This window comes from Sturnus vulgaris, chromosome 4 (genome assembly GCF_052056855.1).
Source record: "Sturnus vulgaris isolate bStuVul1 chromosome 4, bStuVul1.hap1, whole genome shotgun sequence".
Taxonomy (NCBI): domain Eukaryota; kingdom Metazoa; phylum Chordata; class Aves; order Passeriformes; family Sturnidae; genus Sturnus; species Sturnus vulgaris.
In genome coordinates this window covers 21,599,589-21,617,141 of record NC_142246.1, presented here as the reverse complement: position 1 = coordinate 21,617,141, position 17,553 = coordinate 21,599,589, and the positions used below count along the sequence as shown (strand labels likewise).

The following is a 17,553-nucleotide window of genomic DNA, read 5'->3' as shown; positions in this document are numbered from 1 at the left end:
TATTCCAATAGTGTTGTTTTTATTTTTTTCATACCAATACTCTGTCTTGGGTGACTGCTGTGTCATTGCATTGTGTCATTGGGGAGGGGAAGAAAGGTGATATCTCAGAATTGTAAACCAAAGTGTATGTTAAAGAAAAAGATGAAAGCAGAGGGAATCCTTCTGCTCAGGGAAAATGAGATCATACTTACTTGGGTAAATAAAGATGCAAGAGGCTAGGATCATGTATGACCAGTAGCCTTTACAAGTGAGGTTCATGCACTGCTTTCATTAAAAAATAATTTTGCTCTTATTCTTTTATAAGGAAAAACTTGCTTCTCTCTTTCCAGAAAATGCATTGATTCTGTACTCCTAGGAGAAGGAATTCCCATTAGATGGTACCATAAACTATTTTCCATTATCATCTGACTTTCTATTTTGTTATCATTATTCTGTCAGTTCATGCCTTTAGAGTTCATAGTATAGTCTGGAAATGAAATATTTTTCTAGGGAGTTGTACCAGTGCAGAGATCAAAGACATGCAGTAAACGAAACAAAATCCTCAATGTCTAGGCAGTTAAGTTGACTAAGTGATGTTATTAAAACTTTTTTTCTTTCCATTGTTTATGCAACTTCAGTGGTGCAAAAATTTCAATTTTCTATTGTAAATAGATTTTCTATTTTCTATTGTAAATAGAAGAAGCTGAATTTGTGTATGGGACACTTTTGAGTGTGAGATCCAGGCAGCTTAAAACCCAATGTCACTGTGTAACTCATAGACTATTTTTGTCTGGCATCTACCCAATCATCTCAGTCTAAAACTGTCCCTTTGACAGATTGTCATTGTTATTGGGAAAAACTTTTCTTTTTCTGTTCTTCTGCAGAATGCTGTAATATATGGGCATCATGCATACAATTGTCAAACTGTGTATTTGTCTGTCTATATTTTACCTATCTTAAAGGTGTCATTGAAGAAAAGAAAGAAAAATAAGCATATGCTGTCTTGTACAGAACAAGCATATCCTGAGATACACGTACAGAGTTCAGTAAAAAAGTAGTGTAACTAAAAACTTCTGATCAAATTCAATTATTATTAAACTAGAATATGCAAAATGGAAGAGCAGTCATAGGACAAAAGTATTAAAATTTTTGATAAACAGCTCTCTATAATGGGAACACATAGGAGAATAACCTGTAAAGGAGGTGTCAAACCAAGCACACAAAAGGGAATTTGGTTTATTCAAACTTGTAAGCTATTTCTATCAAACTCAAGTGGTCTATGCCTTTCACAACATTGGTTTTTCAGTCCTACAAGCCCTTTACTGATATTACTAATATGCTTTGTGAATAAACATTTAGGAAGCATGCATAGCAAACCACTCTATTTTTTTACATAGTAAAAAGAAATTGTCATTTTTGTGAGGTAAGACTTTTGAGAAGTAAAATTTAAGTGTAAAAAGGAACAGAATTGAACTGTGTTGGCAAGAAAAGTCAACAACAGTATGGGCAAGACAGACTATGCAATTAACCAACTAGATTCTATGAATGTTATTAATACCAAAGGGAAGATGTAAATTCGCAGCAGTGTCCAGTGACAGGACAAGAGACAATGGGCACAGATTAAAATACAAGAGCCAAAGAGAAACTGAAAAAGAAACTTGTTGTCTTGGTGTTAGTATTTAAGATTGGCTTAACTGATCTAAGAGTTCACTGATGCCAAACCAGGAAGCTCACACCAATCTCTCCTGTCCCACTGTCAACTGATTGGATCTATTTCTTTGTCCTGGGGGCAGTTTTCGGGTACCTAGATAAACTAGAAGGAAACAGCATGAGATCACCTTGGGACTGGATGAGAACCTGGAAAAGATGAGAGAATACAGTGCTTTTTTTGGTTAGGAGCAATCTATTATATTGGTTCAGCATCTTATTTCAGATGTAGGCATAGAAAATTGCAGAGCCTCATGTTGTTATGAGCAGTGAAGCCTGTGTACATCTCCAGAGAGCCAGTAACACAATAGGAATCGTGAGTTTAATACAATGCATAAGTGGTATTTAACAGCTTTATGTTTGGTACATTTGATGAGAAGCAGGCCCACTGAAAACAGGGAAGGAGTATTAAAAAGGGCTACAATTCACTTGGGAACAGGTGGTAGATATGGGCAGATACACAGAAGTTAGCTCATGTGATCTGAAAGCTGACATGTGCCTTGGGAAGAAATAACAGATTCAGAACTTTCATCACAGATGAGGATTTGTCTGTCCTGTCATGTGGGATCCCTGATGCTGAATTCTAGGTCAGGTTTCTAGTGAAAGGCTCTGCTTTAGTTAAATCATATTGGGCTTCTTATTTGAAAAACTCAGAAAAACAGTGCTTCATCTGAATGCTAACCTTTGAATGCCACTAAATACATCTTTTCCATGGTCAGCTGCTAATCTCAGCTGTAGCTGAGGAAAAAGTATATATTGAATTGGTTAGTTGAAGGTTTCTCCATAGATGAATCCAGCTGAGGCATCCTAGGGGATAGCACCTAATATTTTGATGCTGATCTAACTAAAATCTTTTATTTAAGGAAGAAGATTCAAGCTGATGTGTTAAGCTTTGACAAAATGTTGTTTGTAGTAGGCGATAACGTTTTCTACTGGGGAAAAAAGTACTGAAAAGCTAAAAGCAACTCTGGGAAAATCCAGAAATGTAACATTTCACCTTCAAAAACTCCAATCAAGTTTTAATCAGGTCCCAGGAAATGCAGCATTACAATAATTTTCAGAAGCCTCACACACCTGAAACACACAGTGGCACATTCTCTATTGGAGATTTCAATCAACTCAGACATGAGATTGTATGTAGTCACTAATTCTGGTACTCTCCCAGTGTTTTCGGTGGAGTAGATGACAGTTTATTTCCAGGTATGCTGCCTGTTTAAATGAAATTACTGAAACTAGCTCTCCTTCAATACAGCACAAATCTACTGTTTTTAATAAATGTACCCTGATATAAGTATATTGTGATGTGAAATGTATAAAGCAGTTCAAAGTTTTTCTTGCACATTTAGGCAATACCTTCCCTTTCCTCCTGCATTAGGAAGACTTCCTAGACCAAGGCTGGAGGAATTGTGTCCATGTAATTCCATTACCACAGAATGTGTTTAAGTTGGTGTTGCAGTTCATAAACAAGCATTAATGTAGGTTGAAATAATGGCAAACTAGGTTTCCAAGGCTGACTGCAAGTTTTGATCAACTTCAGAAGTGAGTTTCCATTTCATTAATTTGAATATACATAAAATGAAAATTACCTAATAAACTGGTCGATGGAAAAGGTTGTCCAACCATGACATTAGCTAATTCTTTTTGGTCAAAGGCTATTTGGATTATCTTTAATCTCCCCAATAATAGGTAGATGTTCTTTGGCTTATTTTATGTGAAACAAAATTATATGTTCATAATGATCCCATCTATCTTCTGTAAATCAGAGCTGTTCTCTTTATCAATCTTGTCATAAATAATCTCAACATAGCAGGAAATCTAATGGCTTTTAATCAGTAAACAGCACTTTGTGCAATGCATCTTTTATTTTTGATTATGTGAATTTTAGCTACTTGTGAAAGCAGTGTAATACATGATAATTTACTGTCCTTTTCCCTAAGATTTTTTCTTTGCATCTGTATGGTTCTCAATGCATTTTTGGTTTCCTTTCAAACAAGTTTGGATTCTTCTTTTCAAACACATATGGAGGGCTCCACACAGAGAAAGATGTTCTGACTTCTATGAACTATTTGCTAGCAGTATTTCAGCAAGGGATCAGAAATATCTGTGCTGATATGTTGGAAACTTTTGAATTTGCCTTCCCTCAGGAAGACTTTCATTGCTTTCTTTCCTCTGTGCCATTTTGCTGCTTTATCACATATATTTTTCAAGTTCCTCTGTCTCCAATGCCTGAACCTGCCAGTGTTCACCCTACATTGCCTTCTTTTGGTCTAGAGTTTTTCAATTGGTGTATTTGAGCAAAAAATGAAAGAATAATAGGTCATGTAAGTTTACTTCAGACATGTTCATTGCTGTTGCACTTGCTAAGGGTTGGAAGTTCAATAAATGCAGAATCACAACAGCAAAACATGGAAGTGGTTGGCATCCTGCTCCAGACACAGTATATAATTTCCATTTAAAATACTTAAAGTAAGTTCCCTGCTGAAAAATTCAGATAAATGAACAGGGGAAAAATGTATTGAAGAAATGGTGAAAAAAGATTGAAAAGTTAAAAGAAATATTTAAAAAATTCTAACTCTTTTGCAGAATCAGAGACAAAAGAGAACACAGGCTTAAATGGAAACCAATGGGGTATTTCAAACACGTAATAGGAGTTCTATCTATTTGAGTTTTTTTAAAAAACCCATATATGTTACTAAATTAAACATGAAAAATGCAACTGAAGTTACTGTAAAAGAGGAATGCAAAATTATTTGCAGCAGTTTAGACTTACGGTTTGGGTTTTTTTATCTACTTTGACAATTTACTATTCTGTCTTCCAAGAACTCTGTATATCTCATCTAAATATTGCTTACTATAAAATCAAAATTAACTTGCATTCAATTACCTGTCTTGCAATTACTCATATTAGTCACCAGGAGTAATAGGTCACCTGCTCTTAAAGGTATTCTTCTTGGAAAAGAGACGAAGAAATCTAAAACTTAAAAGAACAAATACCAAAATGAAATAATTCCTGTGTGTCGGAAATTCTGGAATTTTGAGTGTGAATGCTGGGGATACTAATTCCAGTGATTGTTTTTTATCTGTTGGATATGAAATAAAGTACATCATACTTTATGGATTAATTCAGTAGTCACCAAAAATTTTTGCTGATGGCAGAATTAGAACCCAAGCAAGCAAGAAATTAATAGCAAGTGAAATCCAAAGATACTGTGAGTTACAAGTATATATTGGACTGTTGCTGTTGACTTCAGTGAAGGTAACACACACTTAATGGGGTTTGAAATGGAGTAAGTGGCATTATACTCTTCTTTGTGGTGTTCATATTAGGATTACAAGTATCATTTACACCATGATAAATATTTTGACCTATTTTATATTTTTCAAGGCAGAGTTTAATGTCTCAAAATTAATACACACTATTTTTATAATAGCTTTTTATTGTATTTCAAAAGAGCATTTCTCTTATCTTTTGCATGCCTCTAGAGTGCTTTAAGAGATTTACTAACTAAATTCTTTTTTCCTTTTAAAGCTCATGTTTATTTCTTCCTGCTGCCAGCATTAAGATTTAGTGCCTATAGGTCTGCTTTCACACAATTTAATGGAGTAAAATCAACATTTACCTTTTGTAATTTTATTCTCACTGTATGCTAAAATTATTTCCTCATTTGATGGAATCAACAGACTGGTTATATAAAACTGTTTTGCTTGCTCAGGTTCAGATGTCCCAGTTTGCTCATAACCAAGAATCTGTCTATGCTGTGAGACTTAACAAGCCTGAGAGGAAAGCAGCTGTTACAAGTTAAGTTCAAGAAAAGCGTTTATCCTATTAGAGCCTGCTCTAAAATAAGAATTACTGAGAAGGATGTAAGGAAGAAAAGCTGTCAGGTCTTTCTAATTTATGCATTCTTTTCATCAGCTGCTCCTTGTTTGCAGTGTTTACATGCCAGTGCAACAACTTTTAGAAGCACATTATTCCTGCAGTGCCAATAAAGCCACAGACTAGTGTGTAAAATCTTGTGTAAATCATTTGCTGGAAGAGGAAGGAAAGATCTTGAGGCTGAATTTTTCATTTAATTGGAAGTGTTTATATCTCACAGATGAGCAAGGTTTATGGTTTAGTGGTGAATATTTTATATTTGCAACAGTCTTGTAAAACCTCTTTGATTCTTGCTGCAAAAAACAAATTGTGGGAGGGGATGAGGATGTAAATTTACATTTGAAGGGAAAAAAAATTGAAGCCATTGTGGCTAAGTCACATTGATATTGATTTGAATGTTATATGCTTCCCTGTATAGATTGTGTGGCTGACTGTCAGAGAACCTTATCCTCAGAGCACAGAGCTAAACATGAGTAACTACTCTGTATGGTAGAGATACTGGCATGTTTTGACTGTGCTAACATGGATTCATTGGAATTCTAATCCCAGGTTCAAGAATTATTTAAGAACAAATTCAGCTAAATTAATGAATGTATTTTAAATAGTGTATTTTAATTTACAGATATTAAAATTGAAAAAAAAAACCATTTACTCTGTCCTTCATCTCTGAAGCACATGAAAGTCTGACTGAATTCTCTGCGTGAAGGGAGGAAGAGAAGCACCAGATGAGAGTATTGGGCTGCTATTTAGAAAAAGTATTAGAGGAGTAGGTCTGTACCATCAGCCTGCACTTGGCTTATGTCTAACTTCACTGTTCAACAGGAGTACAGCTGCAAAAACTTTCATGGACACATTTACTTAAGAAGGTAACCAACCACTATGGACTCCTTTTATTCTTTGCTGTCAATAGCATAAATAGAACTTATCCCAATGAAGTAAAAAGGATAGACCTAAACATTAAAAGTAAGTGCTAAACAGAGCTAACATGAGTTCATCCTTCAAACGGTACCAGATTGCCCTAAAGGATAGCTCTCAGCATCAGTGAAATCATGGATATCTCAGATAATGGAAATGGTGTTTGCTGGGAACTACAGCTGTCAGTTTTCCAGTTGACAATATGAGTGAATACTTGGGCTAAAAAAGTAATTTACTTGATATTTTATTGACAAATTATTTTAAAATATCTAGTAAATCAAAATTTATCTCTGAAGTTTTGAGCTATTATTTGTACTCTTGGTGATGTACCACAAGAAATAATAACAACATTTTTGAAGTGCTTTTAGAGATTTTAAATACTCATGTTCCTACCTCATCCTTGTAATTGTTAAGCAAAGACACATGGTTCTGTTAACACACATGTTCTTAAATATCCAAATCAAATCCTCCAGATTATTAATGGTTTTCTTTAGTTTTTTCCTGAATTACCTGTGCTATCTAGAGTTAGTAAGGTGCCTCCTTTTTCCCATACATACATGATTAATGTCAGTTACAGAAAACATCAGTGTTCAAATATGGACTGTTGTTTCCTCACTTCTAAAGGACTAAAGCTATTATGTATTTTTGAAGATGTTCTGATTTTAGCTTTTTTTCTATTATAAGTTAAAAATGGCAACCTGAATTATATAGTCCTATTCATGTTTGCACTTAGTAAAAAACTGTACAGAAACAAATGAATTCGAAATCTTTCATGAAATTTTTTTGTACAATACCAATTTCCACTGCTGCTTATTGAGAGAGAAGGTTAGTGGATTGACATTTGTTTTCCTTTCATTTAAAACGAAAGGATTAGTCAGACTGTTCACTAACTATTTGCAAAGTTAGAACACAATAATTTAAAAATCATTTGGAAAATTTAATATACAAGTATGTTACAGGACAGTATCCAATTATCTCTTCCTTGCCTGTCTGTTGTTGTAAATGGGTAACTAGGTCTAAAGTGTATATTAGTCTGAATTACAATCAAGGATCTGGACATTTTTACCCTAGGAAAATTTGACATGCATGCTTGAATTTTAATCAGTAGGTCCTGTATTTCTCCAAGGAGCTTCACCAAAGGTAAGATGCAACTGCACTGTTACAAATTTTAATAAGCTAAGATGTTTTGTGATAATTTCCTCTGCATTTGCTAACAATGCCTAATGGCTTCACAGCTCTAGGATCACAGACATTTGGTCCAAGAATCACATTCCATCTATTCCAATATAACCCTGTGTAATATGTAACATATATAAGTTCCTGGTATAAGTGAGGAATTTTGACACGTACTGGTTTAATCCACCAATTTACTGTTTTTGCATTTATTGGTAATGTATAATATGCTAAGACTGTGTATTGGATCCTACAGGAACAAATAGTGTTTGTATTGGAGAAATATTAAAAGGTTGTGACCTTTCAAAGACAGTTTGACACAGTGCAGTCTGAGACTTATAGTCAGTTTCTCACCAGCAACACCTCACACAAATCATAATGAATTTTAAAATAAATTTAACTTCTCTGTTAAAAAGAAGAGAAATAACAACAGCAGAATAAGAACAATATTTTTCTTTCTAGAACCCATAGCTTTATCTGTTAGAAGTAGTTACTTTGTCAGCCAGATTTTGAAACCAGTTACTCATCTATGAATTACTTGCCTGTTGTCTGAGGCTATGTATCGTTATGCAAATATGCATATTGCTAAATGACCTTTGTGGTTAAATTTAGATGATCACTTAAGGAAAAACTGTCAGTTTCATTTCATTTCTCCAAAATCTTTGTCAGTGCATTTATGGATCTCAGACACCCTGGAGTAGTGGTTTAAAATATGTCAAACTGCATTCAAGATATGTGATTAACTAACTCAACCAGTTTCCCCTTGATTCTTGCGGCCTCTTTTTGTTTGAGAGATGCTTCTTGGTTTTTTTTATTTAAAAACATGCACTATAAATGCATAGATGTTTTAAGATAGGTATCATTTAATCTGCATTGTCCCTCAGAGGCTTCAGTCAAATTTGGGAAAAAAGTTTTCTGAAATGGCACCTCTTGAGACAAATATTTTTTTAAAAGTTAAATCTTTTATTGTAATGAACTGGTTTTAATTCTATATAAGTGAAAGAACAAGCCTTCAAGGTTTTTAAAAGAGGATGTCACAGATAATGTTTTCTTAAGTAATTGAAGTGCATTTACCACGTAGAAATGAATGGATATTTACCACATTAGTGATTACAAGGCAATTATAAAATCACACCAGCTTGTTAAAATTGATGAGAAATGTTAGATACACGTGATTTGTTAAAAGTATCACTGTAGCTCATAATTTTACAAAGTATGTAGTGAGAAGATTAAAAAGTTATGTTTAGTAAAAACAGGAACATTTAAATTCTTCAAAAAATTTCTTGCTTACTTTTTTGAGTGAGAAATCACAGTAAAAAAAACCCCTTACAATTAAATGCTTGGATTTTTTCCATTAAAGTTGTAGTAACAAGTCCACTTAAGATCAAGACCTTCCCTGAAAACAGTTCTGTATACTTCCTGTTTCCTTTATCAGTTTTCTAACAACAGCAATAGTGATATACTTTAATTTGTCTTCCTGGTTTAAACTGAAATTTTAAGTTTTAAGTCATGCAACTATTTAGATGGGTTTGCTTAAGAAATTACTTAGGCTTTTCTGTGATCTTAAACTACAATTATTTAGTACTTCAGATATGTTTTATTTGAATTATGTTGAAGCTCATGGGGATGTTTCTACTGACCCACAATGGCTTAGGACACACACATTTTTTATTGTAATTGTTAGGGATTGCTGAATTCAGTAGCCTAGCAGGGGTGAGGCTGCTGCAGCTCTGTGAGCTCGAGGTGAGTCTGAGCACGTGAGTCTGTGAATTTGTAGGGTGAGTGAATTGAAAAAGGATTACTGCTGATTTTTTTTTAAAAGACCAGTAGTCACAGCCATATCTAAAAATATTCTGAGCTATGTTTCCATAAATGCCCAAGTGCTTAGTCAAAGGGCAGAAATATTAGCAGTATTATCTGACTAATATCCAGTATGCAATACTTCAATTTGGAATAATATTAATGTTATCATTAAATATTATATAAATCTATTATATAAATATTATATAAATCTAAGTAATTAGCAAACTGAAGGAAGTTGTAGTTTGTTCCTAAAATTTCAAAAGCAGAAACAGAAACTACACAGATTATTCTTCATGAGATGTCTGCTCAGATCTATTGTATAGCTAATTCAGTTTTCATACAAATGTAATAAGCAAACTAGAGAAGCTAGCATAGCAATTTCAGGAAAAAGTAGGGAATGATTCCATCTAATATTTTACTTTTAAACTTTGATGTTCATCCAAGAGTCGTAAAAGTGACACCTTGTGGTAATGAAGAACGTTGTTCCAGTATTCATTAAAGGGTGTTCTAAACGCAGCACACTCAGGGGCTCTGTTTGCCACCTTCCTTTTTGTCTATCACAGTCACTGCAGAGCTAAAGGCTAAAAGGATAGTTCAGTGGTCTTAAGTAATATTGATAAGTGGGGTAGTCAAACTCTTCCATTTAAAGCTACTCTCTGAGCAAGTAATCACAGTTTGATAATTACAGCCACACAGTGCTGAGCCTGAGTTCAGTGAGGTTTCTAGTCCTGATAAGAGTCAGCTCCTTTTCCTACAAAATATGGTCATAACTTATTTAGAAACCTAATTTATTAAGAAAACGAATTCTTCAAGCCTTCTTCTCATTCTAGCTTTCAGTCCAGCTTTAGCAATCCTGATGCCCACTACAGATAAACCTATACATAAACCAGTCTCCCTTCACTTGGCAGCAACTCACATACCTAGGAGGCATGAATGAAAAAGCATATTCCAAATACCTGCTTATTATCAGGCTCAGAGATAACAGAAATTGAGGGCTAATGTGAGAGAAAAGTTGGTAAAAAAATTTAACAAATGGGTGATGGATTTCCCTGAGTAGCTAGCCAGACACCATCCAAAAAGATAGTATTTTTGAGAGAAGTAGTTCAATGAATTCCATCTTTGTTAAATGATTCTTCCAGGAAACAACATCGAAGAATTTGAAATATTTCATGATGTGAAAGGATTTATTAAAGGAGTAACTAGAATGTGACAGAATGATAATCATCGTTCCTACTTTTAAAGCCTTTGTTCTACTGAGACAAAAAAAAAAACTATAAAGGTGATATTGAGTTAAGAACACTCTAACAATCTCCTGAAGAAACAAGACAGAAGGGGATAAAGATCTTTACAGATCTTGAAAAAAATTTGCAAAAATAAAAAAAAATGGCCGTTTTTATAAAATATTATATATATAAATATATAAATAGATATATTTATATTTATATCTATAAAGATATTTATAAAATTTGCAGTAAACTTATTTCCTGGCTAATGTTGAGCCATGAGCTGATAGAAATTAAGTTGTACAGCTTCTACAACTTTGGGAGAGGTTCAGAAATATATCCCAAGAATAATTTTGCAGTAGTGAGTTAATCTGTTTATATTATTGTAATTGATCTAATATAACTACCTAAAGGAATTGGAGCAAAACAATTATTTTTCAAGTTTGCTTGGAAAGCACAGCTTGCCTAGTATGAAATACCATAATGTGATTTCAGGAGAGTAAAGGGCTTTTCTGTAAAATGACAAGAAAAAAAAAATACCATAATGTGATTTCAGGAGAGCGAAAGGCTTTTCTGTAAAAGGACAAGGACGGCTCTGAGCCTACAGTTTTCCCCAGGGATGTGCAGCAGGGAGCGGCGCTGGAAGGGCAGGGCTGTGCCAGCCAGGCCCATCCCATGGCCCGGGAGGCGGCAGCCGTGCCGTGGGCAGCACACCGAGGCCTGTGGTGACAGAATGGCCGAGTCCAGCAGGGACAGCAGGCCAGTGAGGACGTGGATCAGCAGCACACAGGCACAGCACAGCGCTGGAGGCCTGAAGGGGAGCAGCAGGCGGCCCCAGCCCGGGCTCCCGGGCAGAGCGGCCCCCTGCACGCCAAGGACGCGCTGCTCACTCACCGAGCCTTCAGCCTCTAGGCTGGCCCTGAGCCCAGGCAGACAAAGCCCCAAGAAGGTCAGGGCAAAGCCTGGGCCCTGACACCAATCTCCTAAAGTGACTGATGACTCGGTACAGTGGTTTTTTGGCTTTACAAAGGGGCGAGCAGCTCTGCTGTCATCGTGCAGTCCTCGCCTTAGGCAGCCTGCCCAGTTGAAGATTGCATGGGAACTGCAGCATGCAGCCATACCTGTTTCCTGTAAGCAGTTTTCATTTATTTTCACTAACTCCTACCTTTTTTATCGTAGTTTTTGGGCGATAGTATTTTTCTGATATTGTGACACTGATAACAAGATACTATGATACTAAATATTTAGGACTACATGCGGGAGGATGAATTAATTTATCAGCTGTCATTTTCTTGTCATTAAAACTCCTGGTTTAGAAAGTGTTGCCATTAGCATCTGGGATCTGAATAGAGGATGTAACATTGAATAGTTACAGTTGGGACCAATACTACTATTTATCATTAAAACTTTCTTAGGTCTCTTGATTATAAGAGCTCATCTTCTTGGTTCCCAAGCCTCAAATATAAGCTGATATTTTTCAGATCTCTTCCAGTGACAAGTCATATTTGAAAGTATTCTCTGTTTTTATTTGAGAGAGATTTTTCTATTGCAAAAATAAATTTAATGTTGAAGAATGAAATTTAGAGAAAGAAAACATTTAGAAAACAAAGTCTGATGACCTTTTTTTTCTTTAAAGTCTGGAATGACTGGGCTTTGAAGGAGGGAACTCAAATGTTTGACATTTTGTCCTAGAAATAAAAAGTAAATTTCTGTTCCAATAAAAATGGTAATGTGGCATGAAATTCCACGTGGTATAAAATATGTGAGAAAAGAAATCACAAGGGGAAACACATGAGGTTAACTGGCAGCTGGAATCAATGCTTAAATCTGCAGGGAGCCCAGGAGCAGGCTCCAGCCACCCAGATTAGCTGGGTGTACTTTGCTGCGAGGAAGATACTTCCTACTGTTACTTAGTGGTTCTTAGCCAATAAAGTAACACTTTATTGACACTTCACTTTGTTGTGAAGAGCACAATTATGAACACCAACACAGTGACACAAGCTGTCCAAGTTATTTGAGAGAAGGATTAGACTGAAGTCTGGACTGAAGTTTTTCGGGAAATAAATTAAACTTTTTTGTTGCAGTATTAGGTGTGGAGGATGCCCTGTGAGGTGGAAGTTTGCTGGAAAATACTAAATCATAGGTTAAAAATGTTTTATTTACAGTTTTGTAATATGTTTGTAGCTGAAAGTAGATCTCACATGATACTAGCCGTTCTATTTAGACTAGACTCTTCAAGGTTTTGTTCATTCTATGTTGCCTAATAGCCATAGCTCAGTTGCAGAATTTCTCAGAAGCCAGGAATCCACCTGAAACCAAAGATATTTGTAATTCAGATTTACAGAATGCATGTACTCTGAAAAAAAATCCTATATTTTAGACATCTCCAGTTAAATACTCCTTCACCATGTAGATTTGACACTAATGCTTTTATGTCTTTGATCCACAGTCAGAAAATACCTTCCTTTTTTCCTGTTGTGTATGATCATTCAGGAAATGCACATTCTGTTCTGAAGCGATTCACAGAAAAGAAATTTAACAATGCCTGTGTTAGAGGCAGATATTGAATAATGCATGGCAAAAAAAGCACAGGATCATGGGCTGCAGAATGATTAAGCTGAATTATAGAATAGCTGTTTGGTAAGAGGTAACTGAACTATGAACAAGTATACTGGAAAAATAGCTATCATTATTTTAAAACAATATTGTAATTCACACTTTCATTGTTGGTTTGTGCTTAATGCTGGAACTTGATTTTGGCAAGGCTTTACTTTGCAAGGCAACTTCTAACTTTTTAATGGAAATGGTATTTGAACAAGATGCAGCACATTTTATTCTAGTTTTTCCCTAGCTACTGTAGTTACTTTAAGTTAATATGCTGGGAAAAGAGGAACTGAAGCAACCAGTCAATTTTTGATCACATTTGTGTTTGTTTTAACAGGTAGCTCAGCTATTGACATCCTGTTGACCCAGGTTCAAATAGTCCAGCATTACTGAAGGCAGAAAGTCTCACTGTTGAGGTAAATTAATGCCAAACAGGTTATGCTCAAGTACAATAATTAGAAAATTAGAAGGAATTAAAATAATAAGATACAGATAAGGCACTACCAAGCACCAGACAAATTCCTTCTCTGTTTGGCTGGATATTGCTAGTGACTAATGTACACATCATGGACAACAAACAGGAGAAGTTGGAAGCCACTGTGCTGCTGAAAAGATATGACATTGTTGCCATTACTGACACTTGGTGAGAAGAATCCCATGATTGGTGTGTGACTATCACGGCTACACACTGCTCAGAAGGAGAGGTGGAGACATTGCCCTTCTACATCAGGGGTTGAATTGAGTGTGAAGAGCTGTCTCAGAAGAACAGGTCAAAAGCCCATGGATAAGAATCCGAGATCAAGGCAACAAAGAGAACTAAATAATTGATGTCTACTGCAGACCACCTGATTAAGGGGAGCCTGTTGATGAAGCCTTCTTGCTCCCACCACAGGAGGCATTGCACTGACAAGCTCTTGTGATGGGACACCCCACTTCTGCTGGGAAAGTAGCAGAGCAAGCTGCAGGCAGTCCAGGACAGTCCTGCAGTGCATGGAGGAAAACTTCTTGAGCCAAGTAACAGACGGCTCTACCAGAGGAGAGGCAATACTGGGTCTATTGGTCACCAATGCAAGTGAGTTAATGAGGGATGTCAAGATTGGAGGCAGCCTGGGACTCAGTGTGGAGTTTGCAGTCCTGAGGGAGATTGGTCAGTTAAGGAGTAAAGTCAGAATCATGAACTTTAAGAAAGCAAACTTCCAGCTCTTCAAGGCAACAGTCAATAGGATCCCCTGGAGACTGCCTGCAAGGACAAAGGAGCCCAAATGGTGCTGGCAAATCTTTAAGAAAGTCTTCCATAGAGAGCAACACCTGGTAATCCCAGGAGCAAGAAGCAGGGCAAGGAAGGCAAGAGACCAACATGGCAGAGTAGGGAACTTCTGGTCAAACTAAAGGGAATAAGCACTTAAATGCACAGGTGGTGGAAACAAGCACAAGTAATGTGCACCATTGTTAAGCTGCAATCTTGCTGGGCAAGTTTAAGGGGAAAGGTAATTGTGTTCACTCTGGCGGTGCACAAGAGAAGCATAAAAATTATCAGGAGATTTAATATCAAAGTTTTATTTGCAAACTTTCGAACGCTAAGGTAAAATAAAGTACTTGGAAAATTCAAAACAACATCCAGTTCAAAGTAAGTCACTTCATAAACTTTATCTTAGGAAACTTAGAATTAGCCAACTTCAAGTTATCCAGGCACAGCAAGGCCCTTACTAAAGCATTGACTAGAACTTTTTAGTCTGGCTTAAAACATAATTCAATAAATTAGCAGAAGAAAGATAAAAAGAAAAAAGGAGAGAGAAAGATCTATATAGAGAATGCCTTAGATCCAGCATGGCCTCAACTACTTGTAAATCCAAGGCAGTGGGGCTTGTCAGCATCACAACATTACCACTGCTTTTTATCTTCTCTGGTCTCCCAGGGCTCTCCCTCAGGTACATGCCTGCACTTTAATGTACCCTAGGGGCCCACGTGGCCATTAGGAGAATTTTGGGCTGTCAGTGTGCCACTTGGCATGGCAGACACTCTAGGACCAGACCAGAGGCTTCAGGAGCAGGGTGTGGAGCACTGCACTGTTCCACCTATGCAGAACTTGCCCTGCCCCTTCCCAAACACACACACACACACACACACACACACACACACACACACACACACACACGTACACAATCTACCAAGTTGTTTTGAGTCAGTCTATCAATTCTCTGGTCTCCTGTAGCCAGCAGCCCAGAAACCAAATCGTATCTTGGCCTGCATCTTTGGCCAGTAGGTTGAGGGAGTTGATGCTGCCCCCTCTGCAACAGGTATTGCAATTAAACTACCTATACATACATATTTGCCAAGATGTATTTTTAATTTTTAAAAGCTTTTTATGATACTCTTGTGTAATATTCATATTTGAGTAAGAGTTATCTATAAATGTTCCAAAGAGCACCCCACCGAAGAATTCTTACAGCCATTTTTTATAACAGCCAAATGTTTTTTATAACAGCCAAAATCTAAAAGAGGAATAGCACAGAGAAGTAAAAGTGCCCTACAATAAAAGAATTTAAATATTTGATTTTTTTCAAAGGGCTTTTCTTTCAATTAGTTTACCATGTTCATTTAAAGTTGCTGGAAATCATGCAGAAGGTGATGTGATATAGAGGCACAGAGAAGTGCAGAATCCCAGACTGATGTACTAGTATCTTGAGCTTCAAATACATAGATGGAGAATTTTTCCTAGGAGCAAGAACAAACATGATACTTGAAGACTATTTCTAACTCTAATCTTATAACAGAACAACATACAACAGCACCCCTCTAAGGTTCTAAACAAGCATCTGCTATGCTCTATGAACAAACAGTACACAGATGCTGGAAATCATCTGGGAAGAATGATTCAGAGTTAATAAACTAAAATAGAAATCTACCCATAGGGAAAAATAGAAATTGTGCCTTTTTTTTTTTCTCCAGAGAAATCTCTTAGAAACTTAGAAAGGGTATTTCTGATGCCTAACTTGTGGCTATCCATTTCTTTACAATGGAATACCTAGTTCTATTTAAAGAGAGAAAATATATTTTTTTTCTGAGAAACAGTTATAGGACTGCCAAAACCAGAATTGTTACCTGCACTAGAAAATAACCAGAAGACAGCTGTGTCAGTTGTCTAACAAAGCTGCTAACCTAACAGAAAATGTAGCTAATTATCATACTTCATCCCTGAAAAATAACACAGATCTGTTACATATAGAATTCTTGAGACTTACAGTTTTTGGCAATTTTGTTTTTCAACAGCTAGTTGAAAATATCACCCAGTTTTTCTACCCAACAATATCCTCTTTTTAAAGAGGACATAGCTTCTCCAGACTTTGATGTATTTCCCAAGCTGCATAGATTTTCATAGGTATCCTCTAACTGCATTAAAGATACTTCATCCATTCTCTAAACATCCTGCAGTAACTGTCATCAGGCCTAGACTATTTAAGTCTGCCTTAATTAGATTTTTCCTGGCATTGGTAAATGCTTCACCTGATTGAAATATCTAAGTTTCTGCAGCTGTGTCTCAGCAGTTGTCACTGTCTGACTCAATACTGCACAGACATGATTCCAGCTGCTGATTTTAGCTGTAAGGTTTTGATGGCAAAGCCAGTCCTCCCTGATCTGTTAGTGTACCACCCTGTACTTTGAAATTTTATTTTCATTTCCTCAATTGTATTGTTTTTATCTTCTCCAGTTCTTCTCTACCGTGTTGTTTTGTAAGTGTGTCATTAGACTGCTTCTCATTTTTCTACTCTACTCTGAAGTCATCTGTTTAAATGCTAAGCAAGATTTTTATTCAGAATAGCTACTGGTGGTTGCTCTTGTGACGATGACAGAACTGTTCAAGGAGTGTCTGCATTCTAAGGAATCTACATTTTTTTAATTGTATGTAAATGTGTGTGTGTGTACGTCTATGTGTTAGTCTTTGCAGCTATCCACATCACAATCACTGTTATGTTTCCTGCCTGCTGGCTGCACAGCTACCCAGGCTTGATGTGAGAGGGTCACTGAATCAGTCAAATGCTAAAAGTCAGTACAAAATGTGCCTTAAGACCTGCCTCATGACAGTGCCACTATTTACTTACTGACCTTCAGAGAGGTCAAGATTCGATGCTGCTTTGCTCCTCTTCTCCTATGGCAGCAGCTATTAAGGATTCTTCTGAATTATTATATCTACTATTTTTTTTTTTTCTGTATTGGATAAGAGAATTCTTTCTCAAATGGTCTGGGAGATCATGTAAGACAAGGTCAGTACTA

At 36.3% G+C, this 17,553-nt stretch overlaps 1 protein-coding gene across 1 annotated transcript in view; it reads left to right on the top strand.

The window, feature by feature from the left end:
* Nucleotides 1-17,553, top strand: part of LOC148223901 (uncharacterized) — a 248,163-nt gene that overhangs the window by 196,167 nt on the left and 34,443 nt on the right. The window contains exon 7 of the mRNA XM_088163253.1: nt 13,619-13,697. Within this exon, the coding sequence (XP_088019379.1) occupies nt 13,619-13,674 (56 nt within the window). The 3' untranslated portion in view covers nt 13,675-13,697. The remainder of the gene's footprint in view (nt 1-13,618; nt 13,698-17,553) is intronic.